This window comes from Rhamphochromis longiceps, linkage group LG14, assembly GCF_057381845.1.
Source record: "Rhamphochromis longiceps isolate RC_006_pf linkage group LG14, R_longiceps_female_GT1.1, whole genome shotgun sequence".
Lineage (NCBI taxonomy): Eukaryota > Metazoa > Chordata > Actinopteri > Cichliformes > Cichlidae > Rhamphochromis > Rhamphochromis longiceps.
In genome coordinates, this window is record NC_140570.1 from 10,703,965 (window position 1) to 10,717,526 (window position 13,562).

General features: G+C 40.8%; 3 protein-coding genes across 4 annotated transcripts; 2 read left to right on the forward strand and 1 right to left on the reverse strand.

Annotated features, from left to right (window-relative positions):
• Positions 1-41: 41 nt before the first annotated feature.
• Positions 42-2,919, reverse strand: nudt8 (nudix hydrolase 8). 2 transcript variants are annotated; one of them, XM_085380318.1, is made up of 5 exons: positions 2,781-2,918; positions 1,237-2,061; positions 999-1,131; positions 583-660; positions 42-351 (listed from the first exon to the last, which is right to left on the reverse strand). In XM_085380318.1, the coding sequence occupies exons 2-5, from the start codon at positions 2,058-2,060 to the stop codon at positions 166-168; spliced, it is 1,221 nt and encodes a 406-aa protein (XP_085236444.1). In that variant the 5' UTR covers position 2,061; positions 2,781-2,918; the 3' UTR covers positions 42-165. The 2 variants fall into 2 exon arrangements, with proteins under 2 accessions (XP_085236444.1, XP_085236445.1); XM_085380319.1 differs by lacking the exon at positions 583-660 and having other exon boundaries at positions 2,781-2,919.
• A 410-nt stretch (positions 2,920-3,329) lies between these two features.
• Positions 3,330-7,814, forward strand: ftr86 (finTRIM family, member 86). Its single transcript, XM_085380305.1, has 11 exons — positions 3,330-3,993; positions 4,315-4,410; positions 4,512-4,745; positions 4,835-4,988; positions 5,066-5,191; positions 5,300-5,350; positions 5,491-5,532; positions 5,630-5,671; positions 5,856-5,918; positions 6,010-6,212; positions 7,238-7,814. The coding sequence occupies exons 1-11, from the start codon at positions 3,484-3,486 to the stop codon at positions 7,571-7,573; spliced, it is 1,857 nt and encodes a 618-aa protein (XP_085236431.1). The 5' UTR covers positions 3,330-3,483; the 3' UTR covers positions 7,574-7,814.
• Positions 7,815-10,724: 2,910 nt separating this feature from the next.
• LOC146653681 (complement C1q-like protein 4) lies at positions 10,725-12,740 on the forward strand. The gene is made up of 4 exons (XM_085380150.1): positions 10,725-11,212; positions 11,553-11,660; positions 11,756-11,896; positions 11,984-12,740. Exons 1-4 carry the CDS (start codon positions 11,206-11,208, stop codon positions 12,406-12,408), a joined length of 681 nt encoding a protein of 226 aa, XP_085236276.1. The 5' UTR covers positions 10,725-11,205; the 3' UTR covers positions 12,409-12,740.
• The last annotated feature ends 822 nt before the right edge of the window (positions 12,741-13,562 follow it).

Here is a 13,562-nt window from a genome sequence, read left to right on the forward strand (position 1 = left end):
CAGAAAGAGCTTCTTCCTCACTCTAATAAATTCAAGAGAGGAATTTACCTTCCAAAACAAAAGCGGCTGTATTAAACCATTTTGGATTTGCTCAGATTCACTTGGTGCAAAGCTTATATTTGTCAGAATAATCCTTCAGTTGTTGAGTTCAGTTGTTGTGCTCTATTATGGAGGGACAATGAGTTTCAGGGTATGGTCTAGGGCAACAGCAGTCAGGCCCCACACTCGATGTTTGCCATTCCTAAACACCGGAAGAGTGTATCCGTATTTGTCACCGGTGCGGAAGTGTGTGTAGCCTCGGTTTTGGGGGTTACACAAGTGAGACAAGGACAGGGTGAAGATCTCATCCACCTGGAAGCGGGAAACAGACTCTCAAACTTTTGGCATTTTTATTCGATTCAGCTTCAGTAATTATATTTTTAAAAATTGTCCAGCTCCTTGGAAGCAAAATATAAAGCAATGAGGAGTTGCTCAAGACTTCTGCACAGTACTATATATTAGGGTCAAGAATAACATGAGACTAGTCAACTCTAGTCTCACCCTGTTCTTTTCAAACAGACAGAAAATGGCAGATGATCGTACCTCCCCAGGGTTTGGTTTGAAGTTCAGCTCCTCTAGAGGACCGAGGTTAGCCAGCACAGGAGCAATAACCATGCCCGACTGGACCGAAACACATGAACAGATTTTTAATTCAAATTTATCTCAGGTATTCGAATGTTTTGAAGGTTTTTACAGAAATTCCTGCTCATTTCTATTTTATCTACTTGTATAAGGAATCTTTGGGTATTTTGGGCAGATGGTCAGACCAAATAATCAACACAGAGCTCTTACAATGTCACATAATCCTTTTTCACCATTATTTATCAACCAAACAATGAATTTACAAAAAGAAAAGTGGTAAGTGCTTATTTAGGGTAACATAAATATGGTATGATTTTGTCAATTATTTTTTAATATGCATTTCTACTTGAGAGTTCTACCAGCACAGCTCCACTCACCGCATCTCTTAGTGGCTTCAGGACGCCCCACACCTTTTCTATTCTCACATTTACACCCAGCTCCTCCCTGGCTTCCCGCAATGCTGTGGCCACCACATCGCTGTCTGAAGGATCGCTCTTTCCTCCAGCAAAGCTGGATGGAAAAAAAAAAAAAAAAGAAAGAAAAAAAAGGCAGGACTCATAAAGTACTCCAATAAGTAAGATTTAAGACATAGCCTGCTTCTAATCTACCACTAACCTGACATCTCCTTTGTGCCTGCCCTTCAGAGTGCTGGACCGCAGGGTGAAGAGAAATGCAGGCTCCCCATCAAGAGAGCAGAGGGAGACCAGGACAGATGCCCATCTCTGATTTCGTTCTTTCCTCCCCTTCTGCAACTCATAGAGCTTCAAGTTAGGGCCCAAGTGCTGTCGACATCTGTTTTCATTCCCAGGGGATAAGCAATCTCTCCAGGTATCTGACATGCACGTGGCAGCCTGATGAGTAGCTATGGTTTTGTGGAAACTGAGGCTAGGGAGTTGTGGTTTATTGTGCTTGTTTTCTAAAGTCCAGGGACTATGTGCTGACAAGCTGAGAGGTCTAACGAAGTCCTGTCCATGAGTTAAATGGCTTTGAAGAAGGCTACACTGAATCTTACTGGTGCGGCTAAAAGAAGGCAGGTGAAAGTCCCAAGGTTTTCTCCAGCGCTGAAGGCAGGTTATTTTGACTAAACAGTTCCAGTAAGTGCGCACAGGATCACACACTTGTTTGGTTTTTGTAGAGGCAGAATGGTGGTGGTTTAATAAAATGGCTTTGAATAGAGGGTTTTCAAACCGTGTCTGTCTCAGCTTATAATTGAAGCTACAAAAAGATACTGGTGCTGAACTATAAACAGTCTCTGTGGATGGTCCATCCTTGTGGGTGCCTGTTCCACTTATTTCTGAGTGTCTCCTTCCTTTCTCGTGACTTGCTCCCTGCCATCCAGCACATGTGATCTCGGAAAAACCACAGAGATGAGAGTCTCTTAACAGCTGTAATGATCTTTTGGGGCAAGACCAAGTCAGAATCCGAGAACTTGCCAACATCCTATAAACGGAAACAAAACATACCGATATGATCGTAAATGTATTAGTCAATTAGTTGTGTTCATTAGCTAGTTAAACCAACTTGAAAGAAGTGAAAGATGAACTAAAATCTGCTCGTCTCTGCCAGCAGGGGAGGTGAGGGATCAGATAACATGGGTAAACAGGGCTGAAGATACCCTGGCTTAACCGAGATCAGAGGCTCACCCAAACCTACCTACAGTAATACTGGTCACTGTGCTCTCACAGTCATATCTCGGTGTTACGTTTAACTGTTGTTCAAAGCTGTTAAGACACAGAAACGTATTTTATATATTAGCTTCGAATACGGAGTTCACGTTTGGCTCAAGTTTCTCCCAAACTTGGGTTGAATACAGCTAGCTAGCTAGCTGTATTCATTTGTTAGCAGTGATGACGATATATATATATATAAAATATGACATTGTCAATGTTCAGACGTCCTCATCGCCAACTAAACCCATGCAAAGAAGGCTTTTTGGGCGAGAAAATCTTCAGTGTCTTTAAAACGAGTAAGGAGCGCACGCAGGCTAACTGACCGAGCGATCAAAACAAAAACCAAACAGCTGAAGTAGCTCATACCCCAAAGCTAACACTCAGATTTGGCTTATGACAAAGCCCCAACGTGTTTCACGGTATGTCAGAAAACACACCAAGGTGCCAAGTATGACAGTAAAACGTCATTTTAACACAGAAAATGCTCACCTTGAAAGCTGAATCAGCAGCGGCTGGGCGGCTGCCAGCAGTCAATATGGCGCCGGCTAGCTTCACTCGCGTCAGTGTTGCCCTCACCACGTCGTGATGACGCCAAACTTATTGCACAGCATTCAAGCTTAGCCTGTTGTGCTTTCTTTGTCCCCTCCCGAAGTTTGGTTTTAAGACACGACGTTTACGTTATTTAGTGATTAAATCACGTGGAAAGCACCAAATGATGTCAGTTTATGTAACAGGTTTTTAAAACCAGTCCTTCTCGTTTGGACTGTGTAGGCCCGCTTCCTTTACAGAGGAGACTAAAACAGGCGCTCTTTACAGTTTTTTGCCTATGGGCAGACTGCCTGGCAAGAATGAATGTGACTGGATGATTAAACTTAATTAATTCGTTTGAGTAGCAAAAATCAACAGCAAAATTCATTTTTCCATTAGGAGGCTCCAACAAACTGTTGAAACCCATGATGTCAGATTGATAGACTCCTCACTCCACCTGTTTAACCAGCCCCACCCTGAGCCGTTTCTTCATGTTTTAAGCAGCAGGTGATTCATATGAACTGGCATTTTAGCCTCGTCATTTGTTGGGTGTCATTGCTTTAATTTCTCTGACCTGTTTGCTGTAGTATCAGTTCCGTGACTTCACACAGAGAACTTTGTGATCCATACAAAGAAAGTTTAAGCTCATCTCCTCCCAGCGAGCATGGCCTCAGGTTGGACTGAAGAGGAAAGCTTTGCCTGTCCAGTATGTCTGGAAACCCTGAAGGATCCAGCCACTCTACCCTGCGGACACTCATACTGCTTGGCTTGTATTCAGAGCCACTGGGACAAAGGGGGCAGCAAAGGTCAGTATAGCTGCCCCCAGTGTAGGCAGGTGTTTAACCCTCGGCCCTCGCTGGCCAAGAGCACCCTGCTAGCAGAGGCTATGGAGAAGCTGAGGACCAACAGCCTGAAGCAGCACTCCTTCACAGCTCCTTCCCCCGGCCCACCATCCATGCCGGTCTATTTGGAGGTCCAGCCAGATACAATGCAACGAAAGGGCAGCGTGTACCCACAGCTTCCCTCTGTGGAACCCAAACCCTGTCACCAACACGGCCGACCCCTGGACCTGTTTTGCCATGACGACAGGGAGTGTGTGTGTGAGGTGTGTTGCCAGCATGGACACAGTGGACACCGTGTTGTCAAACCGAGAGACGAGAGAAAAGAAAGACAGGTGTGTAATTGTAATTATTTCAGGTGATATTTTCACTCTGCTTTTATTTTTGTTTATTTGTTTTTGGGTCTCTAAACAACTTTTAAAATTAAAGTAAAATGCTGGTAAAAGAAATACACCACTATAAATGCAGTTTCCAAGTGTAACTAAAACATTTCTTAAGCTAATCTTGAAGGACTTGAAAAACAAGTCTGAAGTGCGCCTTACTGATGTTATAGTGATTCCCAGCAAAACTATGTAACAATATCACAAATGGCCTGTACAGTCTCAAGTACAGTCATTACTGCCTCACAATGTATGTGTGCATGTGTTTGTGTATAGAAAGAGCTTGTTCAGATGCAAGCAGAGGTACAGAGGAGGCTCCAGGAGACGGATAGGAAGATTAAGGAACTCCCACATTTTGCACGTCAAGACAAGGCATGTAGAAAACCTTATTAATTCATGCCATCCTTGTTTACTTTGAAAAATATGAAATTGTGGTGACAATATGTCCTCATCTTGCTTGTCTACACTACCAGGCCTTGGTCCAGGCTCTAGAGAAGGAGAGCACAGATTTATTCATGGAGCTAGCCAAGAACGTGAATCTAACAGGCACCCAGGTCAGCGAGCTCCTCTCTACCCACGAGGCCTCTTTAGGCAGCCAGGCTGAGGGGCAGCTCAACAGACTGGAGCAGCAGGTTGCACAGCTCAACTGGAAGAGTGAAGAGCTGAGCAGACTGGCTGACATGCAGGACGATGTCTGTTTCTTGAAGGTAACGAGTGTGAAGCGGAGTGCACATATTTTAGTGCTAAACTAGATCTGTAGTCTCTGACTGTGGAATTTGTGGTATTTGTTCTCAAGAACTTCCTCCTCATGGAGCCGCTGGTTCAGACTGATGCCACAGTGATTGGGCAGGAGGAAACCATGGTGACGTCAGTCCGCTCAGTCATGAAAGAACTGCAGGAGTCAGTTCAGGATCTCTGCAAAGGCAGCCTGGAAAAAATCATCACAATAGGTCAGCTCTTCTCTTCTACTCTCTTCTCGTCTTTTCTCTTCTCTTAATAACATAAGGTCAAAATTTTCCTTTTGCAGTGAATAACCCCTTGGCTTTGACTACCAGTGGTCCGGAAGCAGCAGGCCCGCTACCAGCGGGACCAGTACCAACAGGCCCACTACCTGCAGACCCGCTACCAGCTCAGGTTCCTGCCCAAAGTACAGGTACGTTAAATACCAGTCCAATAAAAGCACAAATGAGCTTTATTTTAACTGTTAGCTTTTGACTGTGGAAAGGACACCTTTTTACATGTAAACCCTTTTCTTCTGTAGTGTATGAAATGAAAACAGACTCTCCACCCTTGCCACCTTTGCGACCTCAAGGTAAAACATGCACACGCGCACACACACACACACACACACACACACACACACACACACACACACAGAATATACTTTAATGTGGCATTTGAAAAAACACTGAGTTCATATTTTACTCTTGTTTTTATTTTTTTTCACCTCAGGGCCTCTGCCTTCAAGGTCTGGTGGTTCTGCTTACATTCAAGGTAATGCTTGAAAGGGTTTCTCTAATGTTGGCTGTCATAGAGTTTAGATATGCTTTAGTTTAACTGTTCTGTTTGTTGCTTCTCTCTGTGAATGAAGCTTCAGCCCCACCTCCACCCTTGCCTGCTCCTCGACGTCAAGGTAAAAGCACAAACATTATCATTGACGATATCCACGTCAGGCAGTTACCCCGTCTTGTAGGAGATAAAAGCTGGCTGTGGACAGCTTTGCTCACCTGACCTTTCACAGATACCTCTTAGAGTATCTTGGGGTTAAATGTTACTTTTCCTTTTTACAATGGTGTATTTTTTTTCTGTCTTAACAGCTTCTGTATCATCAGTGGGATTTATGAAACCAGAACCAAAAACTCGAGATGAACTCATAAAATGTAAGTCTTTTGTACTCCAGAATACAGACCCCTTTATCGAAGCCTTTGTTTGTTCCAGTCTTAGGTAAAATGACAAATCCTCTTTCTTTAGTTCGTTTCGAACCCACTATGGACCCCAACACAGTGTATCGCCACGTTCTGCTGTCGGATGGCAATCGTAAGGCAACGATGCGGGCTGAGAACCTGAACCCACCAGACCATCCTGATCGATTCCAGTTCTGGAGACAGGTTCTCTGCAAAGAGCCGCTGGGAGGGAGCCCTTATTACTGGGAGGTGGAGTGGACTGGCCAGAAGGTGCTTGGGTGTGTGTGTGTGTGGGTGTGTGTGTGTGTGTGTGTGTGTGTGTGTGTGTGTGTGTGTGTGTGTGTGTGTGTGTGTGTGTGTGTTTTCAACTGTAACTGTTTGAGTCGTAGAATTAGTTAACATGCTTTGTTTGCCCAGTCAGTGCTAGGTAATGGTTATGAAAGAACTCTAATGCCATAAAAGTCTTCAGACCTAAAAGCAAAATAGAAGTCTCACAATAGTAAGTCTGACTAAAGAAGGCTTAAATCAATATTCTATGTCCTACCATTCCTTTTAGGATAGGTTTTGGCTATAAAGCATTTTTAGTTTTATATATTTTAATTAAAATAAATGTTTTTGAGGATTTAAATCATGCAGCCAGCATTTGTCTACACAGGTAGTCTGGTAATAGAGGGAACTGCCCTTTGTGCTCCATTTTAATTGGCTAATGGAATCCATGTATACAGAAACTTCAAAGGAAACCAATCATTTCAATTACTTTCTGCCTGGAAAGTAATTCATTTTCTCACACAATGCACAGAGTTGCATCATAGTTTATGCCAAGTCATACTGTATTAGAGTACCAGAGAGGCCCTAAGGACAGAAGTGCTATAAATACAAAAATTACTGACATTTCTATTAGTCACGGCTGCGCTCGTTAAAAGACACAATCTGTTCAACATACATATTTGTCATATGTTGTTTTTGTAGGTTATTTTTAAAAAAGAGCCACATGACCTCCAGTTCTGAAAACCTGTTTAATGCACTTGTGCATTAAACAGGCTCTTTTAATAACCAACAGGGGGCGACTCTTCTGATTGCAAAAGAAAAAGTAACATTGTATAAAAATCTATGAAAATTTGATCCTACTTTTGAATTTATTTATGACCTTGATAAATATATTCTTAGTCATCTTATGGTCTCAATTTGTAGTTTAAAGTTCTGTTGTTTCCCTTTTTGTTTTTTAAAGTGATTAGCAAACGACTCTTACATTTGTGCCCCTCACTGAATTTATTTTCCTCACTCCCATCATGCAGGTCACCATCGGAGTTTCCTACAAAGAGATAGAACGCAAGAGTAATGATGACAAGAGCCGTTTGGGCCACAATGAGCTGTCTTGGAGTCTGTACTGGTCTGGGAGCGGATTTTCCTTTTGGCACAATAACCAGGAAAAACTGCTGGGTGCACCAAAGGCCAAACGGATCGGCATCTACCTGGACCAGCATGCAGGGATTCTGGCCTTTTACAGCATCACCCAAAACCAGGCTACCCTCATCCACAGACACCAGCAGCAGTTCACTGGCCCTCTGTTCCCAGGATTCAGATTCTGGGCAAGAGTAGGTGCTACAGTAACCATTTGCCAATTAGACTGATGTGCACAAGAGTAATTATCTGATGTTTTTGATTAAAGATGTTTATCTGGCTGCAAGAATGTAACAGCTTAAGGTTTTTAAAAAGGATGTCAAGGATGCCTTCTTGCTCTGGAGAGAACTAGTTCAGTCAGTTCTTGTTTACATAATGATTTTGCACCAACCATGATTCATGTAATATAAATTAATTTTAATATGTCTATGTAAGTAAATAAAAGATTAATAAACTTGCAACACATACCTCTGTGATCTGTTTTAGCATTTTTTTTTTTTTTTAAATGAGTTGACTGACTGTATCTTATAGCGCATTGGGTCTATTTCTTCCTTCTTATGTGACCAAACACATAACCAATATAATGCTGATCTTCTCTATATCTCACTGACCTTTATGCCTAGAGCTTCCCCTCCATTCTGCACTTACAATATATTTAGTATTCCCATATTTATTTCGATCTTTCTCCACACACAGATACGATGAGCTGAAAAGTCCTGATTTGTGTTTGGTCTGTTTAGCCTTAACTCTGGTTCTTCCTTACTGACTTGTTACTTTTCCGAAGGAAACTCTCTTGTGTAAGTCTTTTCTCTCTCAGTGCAGATATTCAGAAAATATCTTGCTTTGCACTAGTTAGTAATCAAACACTATTCACAGGAGAACAAGGAAGAGCTCATTTTACATGTTTTGGCAACAGTTTGTTGCAACCCCGCCCTGATTGAAAAAGTTGGACACGCTAAATAGATACAACAAATCCCAGCCTTCTAAGATAACAACATATGCTTTAGAATGGCACTGTTCTCATATATATAAATATACTACAGCATTATTGGTTAAACCTGGTGACGCTAGTGTTGCAATCATTAATATGACCACAAAAGTATATTCAGTGCAAAATGACTAAGCATGTACTTGTGGACACAAAGTAAAAACACTCACCTTTTTTGGCCCAGAGGAGAGGTGATACCTGACCTACAATGACAACAAAAGACCTGGGAGGTGCACATGCTGGCGTGCTGTTAGCAAGATTATCTGAGGTGAGACTAGATATGGTTAGAAAAAAGATGCAACTTTAGGAAACGCACCTGCTGTGAGGTAAATGTTTTGTTGAGTTCCATATCTCACTTCTTTGCCAGCTGTTATTTTAATCTGAATTTAGATACAGAAAATGATACAAATAATACTGCCTAAGGGAAGCATGTATAATATAAACAGAACTGGTCCTAGTGCAGAACCCTGTGGAACTCCATTATTAACCTTACTGTAAGCAGAAGGTTCCCTACTTACATGAACAAAGTGGATGGATGGATGGATTGATTGACTGATTGATTGATTGATTGACAGGATGAAGGTGACTGATCTGCAGGCTAACTGTTAGGTAGCAGTAGAATACAGAGAACATTTTCCCTGGTTTTCTGCTGTATGCTACTGACTGAGTTAAGGAAAAATAAGCTGCTCTGGGATTTGTGGAAACTTAAACCTCACTGATAAACTTTAAATATCATCCACATTTATCTGAAGTAACAGTAGTGTAAATTGTTTTGTTTAAACCTGTGCAATTAACAGCAGAAAGCTGTAAATTGATTTAGTGGTTGATATTTATCAGTCATGATGGATGGATATCCTAAAAAGTATCAAAAAAACAAAGCAGAGGTCTTTCATTTTATCTGCTTTCTTCTCTCTTGTTTCATGCTAAAATTGCAAATATTCTCTTGAGACTTCAAGCAGAGATTAGGAACAGGATGATTCTGCTTTTTAAACTATGCTGTCTCCAGCAACATCATTTGAGCCACTGAGTTGTACTTTGAGATTCGAGCATGCAAATGGCCGCTAACTTCTTTAGAGTTTCTTATCCTTTTTGAACTTTTGGTTTGGTTTATTTAGCTGAGACTCACATAGTTGGAAACTGCTGCAAGTTGAACCAAGGTCAAGCTGCAGGAAGGACATTTTTTTGGATTTGCATTACTTTTTCTTTGGATTAAATTCCACGCAAACTACATTAGTCTGGATTCAAGTCAACAATCTCTTCCTGTGGAGTAGTAGTTTTTTTGTGCATAAGAAAGTACAGTAGTTTTATTATTCTTAGATTCATCACAGGTCAAAGAAAGCCCAAGAAAGTCTGCAGGTGACACATGAAAAAGCATTAGGGCAGACAAGTAAAACCAATCTGCCAAAAGTAAGGGGAAAGTGAATCGTAAGTTACTGTAATGCACTAATACACATGATCATTATAAAGAAGAGCATTGAATTTTAAATACAGTGATTCCGATCTGGAGGTAGACTGTAATTTAATGGGTTGTTTACAGTTTAAATGAGTGTTTTCATACAACATTCAGCTGTTGTAAATACTAATGAGTAATTATAAGCTTTCATTTCAGCATAGAAAGCAATACCCCTGTTTGGTCAGTATAAAGCTATCAGAAGCAGATAATTAGCAGAGATTAACAGAAAGGCTTTAAACATGAGACACACTGTGGTTCCACTGTATTCCTACTTGTGTGCCTCAATACAGATTTCTACTGGGCATTAAGCAGGTACGCAGTGACCACTGGCCACCCAATCAGCTCGTACAGGTTCTGTGTTGAGTCACACGGGGATTACACGTGTCTTAATTTTTCTGCCATCAAAATCTCCACATTGGCCCTCTTTACTGAATAGCCTGTTTTTCAGCAAAGAAAGCAAAAGATTTTTTTTATTTTGTCTATGGCTTGCATAGACCTCTTCAAACATAATTAAACATATTTCCCTCTGTTTCAGTCTTTCTACTAAGCAAATTACAGCCACACAGTCATGACAATGGTATCAATCATGTGATTCCAAAGCGACCAAGTATATAGTCCACAGCATATAATTATTTAAATAATTCAACAGCTTATAGTGGTGCAGCACTCTAATATTGATCCGCCCAAACAAATTGGTCTGGACTGAAATAGTTCATCAGCATAAGTAAGAATGAATGTCTTTTAGTTGTACTTTACCTATAAGGTTAATTAGAAAGTGATAGCATGCTAACATGGTAAGATGGTGTACATGATTAATGAAATGTTTGATCATAAATATGTTAGCATTGGCATTAGGATTTACCTCAAAGCATTGCTGTTTTCTACCTGACTCTAACAACATGCAGGTGAGCTTCCATGTAGGACTACTGGCAGTCAGAGGGTCGTGCTGATCTCAGCGGCAGCTTAATGAAATAAATCCTGCTTACAATCAGCACAGTTTATCCTTCCAAAAAGGCAGGTTTGTTGTTTGTTTTTAACCCAATCATGAACATGGAGAGTGCAAAAACAATGTTTAGTAATCTGACTAGAAAAAAAAATTGCTCATAGCAAAGATATGTGTGTAACATCAAACAAGGCACCCTGGAGCAGCACTCACACATAAGCTGTCTGTCAATGTGTGGATTTGAGAAAATGAGAGCCTCTAGTGATGAAAAAAAAAACAGATTAATCTTGAGCTATAAAGTCACAGAGGGAAAGGGGATGAACAACAAAGAAAAAAGAGAGAGGAGGAGTCGTGTGAAAAGAGGTTACAAGGGAGGGGCTTTTAGAAAACTATATATCCATTACTTTCGTGTCATGATCAGTCAGTACAAACTTCCACCCTTCAGAAGCATCATCATTTGCCATATATCAGCATCAACATGAGAGGTGAGACTAGATGGACGCTGTATCTACATTGAAATAAGATTTTGGAGGAAGATTTTTTAATTGCAAAGAACATTAATGGATTTAGCTCAGGTTCAAAATATTCAGACTCTAGTAGGCAAAAAGGACTAAAGACTGCGTGTTAGAATTTTACATTTAGGAAACTAAACCATGTGAAAATGAAAAGTATATTAGAATAATCTTTTACATTTTGGGATGTTGAATGTCTCCAATTAAGCTCGTCAATTCCACAAATTGAAAAAAGGTAGAAAATAGTAGTGGTTTAGAGTCAGTTCAACATTTCAAAATAACAAAGATGTCTGATGCCCTTCTTTTTCTCCAGCAATTGTATTGCTGTGTCTTCTGCATGCAGCTTTCGGTCAGGACAACAAGTTTTCCTGGCTTGGACCTTTGGAGAATGTACCGCAGCAAGCCCCCGTTCAAAGCCAAGGTGAGAGGCTGTTAAATAAGAAGGTCTGCATTCATGTCTCAATATAGCTCTGCATGTTTTTACCTGAAAACCTACTCATTTGTGTGTGTATGCAGTGTGTGTTACTGACCAGGCGTCGTGTGGCTGCTGTCTAATGCAGAAACAAATAGGCAGGTTGGAGAAGTTCTTTAACATGAGCATTAACAAACTGAAGGACGAGCTCATGAGCTCCAAAATGATCCTCAACAATATGAGAGGTGAGTGACATCAAGTGGCCAATAAACTAAAAGTCGAAGCTGATAGATTTCTCATTTCGCTAAGCTATTTCTTCTCTGCATTTCCAGGAAGCCGCAGCGCCTTCTCCATCGCTCTAAACAACAACTCAGCCATGGTCTCCTATGGCCCCTTCTCCAGTGATAGCATAATTAAGTACAAACATGTCTTCATCAACTTGGGAGACGGCTACAATGTGGAGACTGGCATCTTCACCGTGCCCCGCTCCGGCGTCTACAGCCTCTCCGTCACGGTTTACAGCTCTGCTCGCGTAACCCTGAGCAACTGCGTCACTCTGCAGGTTAACGGCGAAAATGTGGCTGAAGCCATTGAAAGAAGTGGTCAGGACCTTGAAGACAGCACCAGTGTTGTCGTGGCTGTGCAGCTGAACGCCGGGGACCAGCTGTCTGCCAGGCTGCTCCAAGGATGCTCCTTAAGCGATGACATCAACCACTACAACACTTTCACTGGTTTTCTGCTTTATGCTTCTGATTAAGTTGGCATAGTGTGCTTTGTACCAACGTTTGCCTAATACAGCCAAAATGTAAGCCTGCTAGATGAAAATTTTCTATGGTGACATCAGTGACTTGTTTTGTTCTTTCTGAGATTGTATGTCATTATGCTGAAGAGATGTTTCTTAAACACTCTTATGTGGATTAACCCTTGAATTACTACAGCTGTATCTTTTTTTTAGATTGTTGAAGTGTCTTGGCTATAACTGTTATTGATTTTGATTTAGTTATAAATGTTATATTACTTGTCTGTGAAATCTGTCAAGCCTATAAAAATGATGAAATAAATCAGATCTTTAAAAAAACACAGTTGCCTTTGTTATAATTTTTGATCCATTCTGTAACAAATAAAGCAAAGTTGTAACGGTGGTACTAGCATAGTGTGCTGTTCACAATTTGAGTGGAAAATAGAGGATATATAATCATTATCTTCTTTGTGAAATAAAAAGATAAATTGAAATAAATGCTATTCCACACCAATGAAATTCCCAATAAGTCCTGTGATGGCCTAGCAACCAGCGCAGGGTGTAATCCAACTCTTGCCCAAATCAAATGATACTTGTGTACTGGCTTACTACTCCTCAAGTTGAGCAGTCAGAGAGTCTACGTATCATTCACTATATATATATATATATATATATATATATATATATATATATATATATATATATATATATATATATATATATATATATATATATATATACACACACACACACACACACACACACAAACTGCACTTTTATTTTCGTACTTTGTGTCTAACATTTACACACACTCTAATAGATTCATCAAGGGTTACGTTGGGGGTATGTGTGTTTGCCCAAGGATGCCTTGGAGGACCAAGAACTGATCCAATTAGTAGACAACTCACTTGAGTCAACCCTCTATCTTAAATTTGATAGGATGGATGGATGCTTTCTAAATAACGGGCAGCATGGTGGCATGGTGATTAGCACTGCTACCTCACACCAAGAAGGTCCTGAGGTCAATTACACCACTTTTTGTTGGGAGTTTTCATGTTCTCCTCATGTTTGCGTGGGTCCTCTTGCTTCCTCCCACAGTCCGAAGCCATGCACTTAGTGGGGATAGGTTAATTGGAAAGTCTAAATTGCCCATAGGTATGAATGTGAGTGCA

Coding starts and splice junctions, on each gene's coding strand:
- nudt8 (XM_085380318.1), bottom strand. CDS start 2,060: ATGTTGGCAAGTTCTCGGATTCTGACTTGGTCTTGCCCCAAAAGATCA. Junction 1,132..1,236: donor AGGCACAAAGGAGATGTCAG/GTTAGTGGTAGA, acceptor TTTTCCATCCAG/CTTTGCTGGAGGAAAGAGCG. Junction 352..582: donor TCAAACCAAACCCTGGGGAG/GTACGATCATCT, acceptor TCCCGCTTCCAG/GTGGATGAGATCTTCACCCT.
- ftr86 (XM_085380305.1), top strand. CDS start 3,484: ATGGCCTCAGGTTGGACTGAAGAGGAAAGCTTTGCCTGTCCAGTATGT. Junction 3,994..4,314: donor ACGAGAGAAAAGAAAGACAG/GTGTGTAATTGT, acceptor GTTTGTGTATAG/AAAGAGCTTGTTCAGATGCA. Junction 4,746..4,834: donor ACGATGTCTGTTTCTTGAAG/GTAACGAGTGTG, acceptor TTTGTTCTCAAG/AACTTCCTCCTCATGGAGCC.
- LOC146653681 (XM_085380150.1), top strand. Junction 11,661..11,755: donor AGCCCCCGTTCAAAGCCAAG/GTGAGAGGCTGT, acceptor GTGTGTATGCAG/TGTGTGTTACTGACCAGGCG. Junction 11,897..11,983: donor GATCCTCAACAATATGAGAG/GTGAGTGACATC, acceptor CTGCATTTCCAG/GAAGCCGCAGCGCCTTCTCC.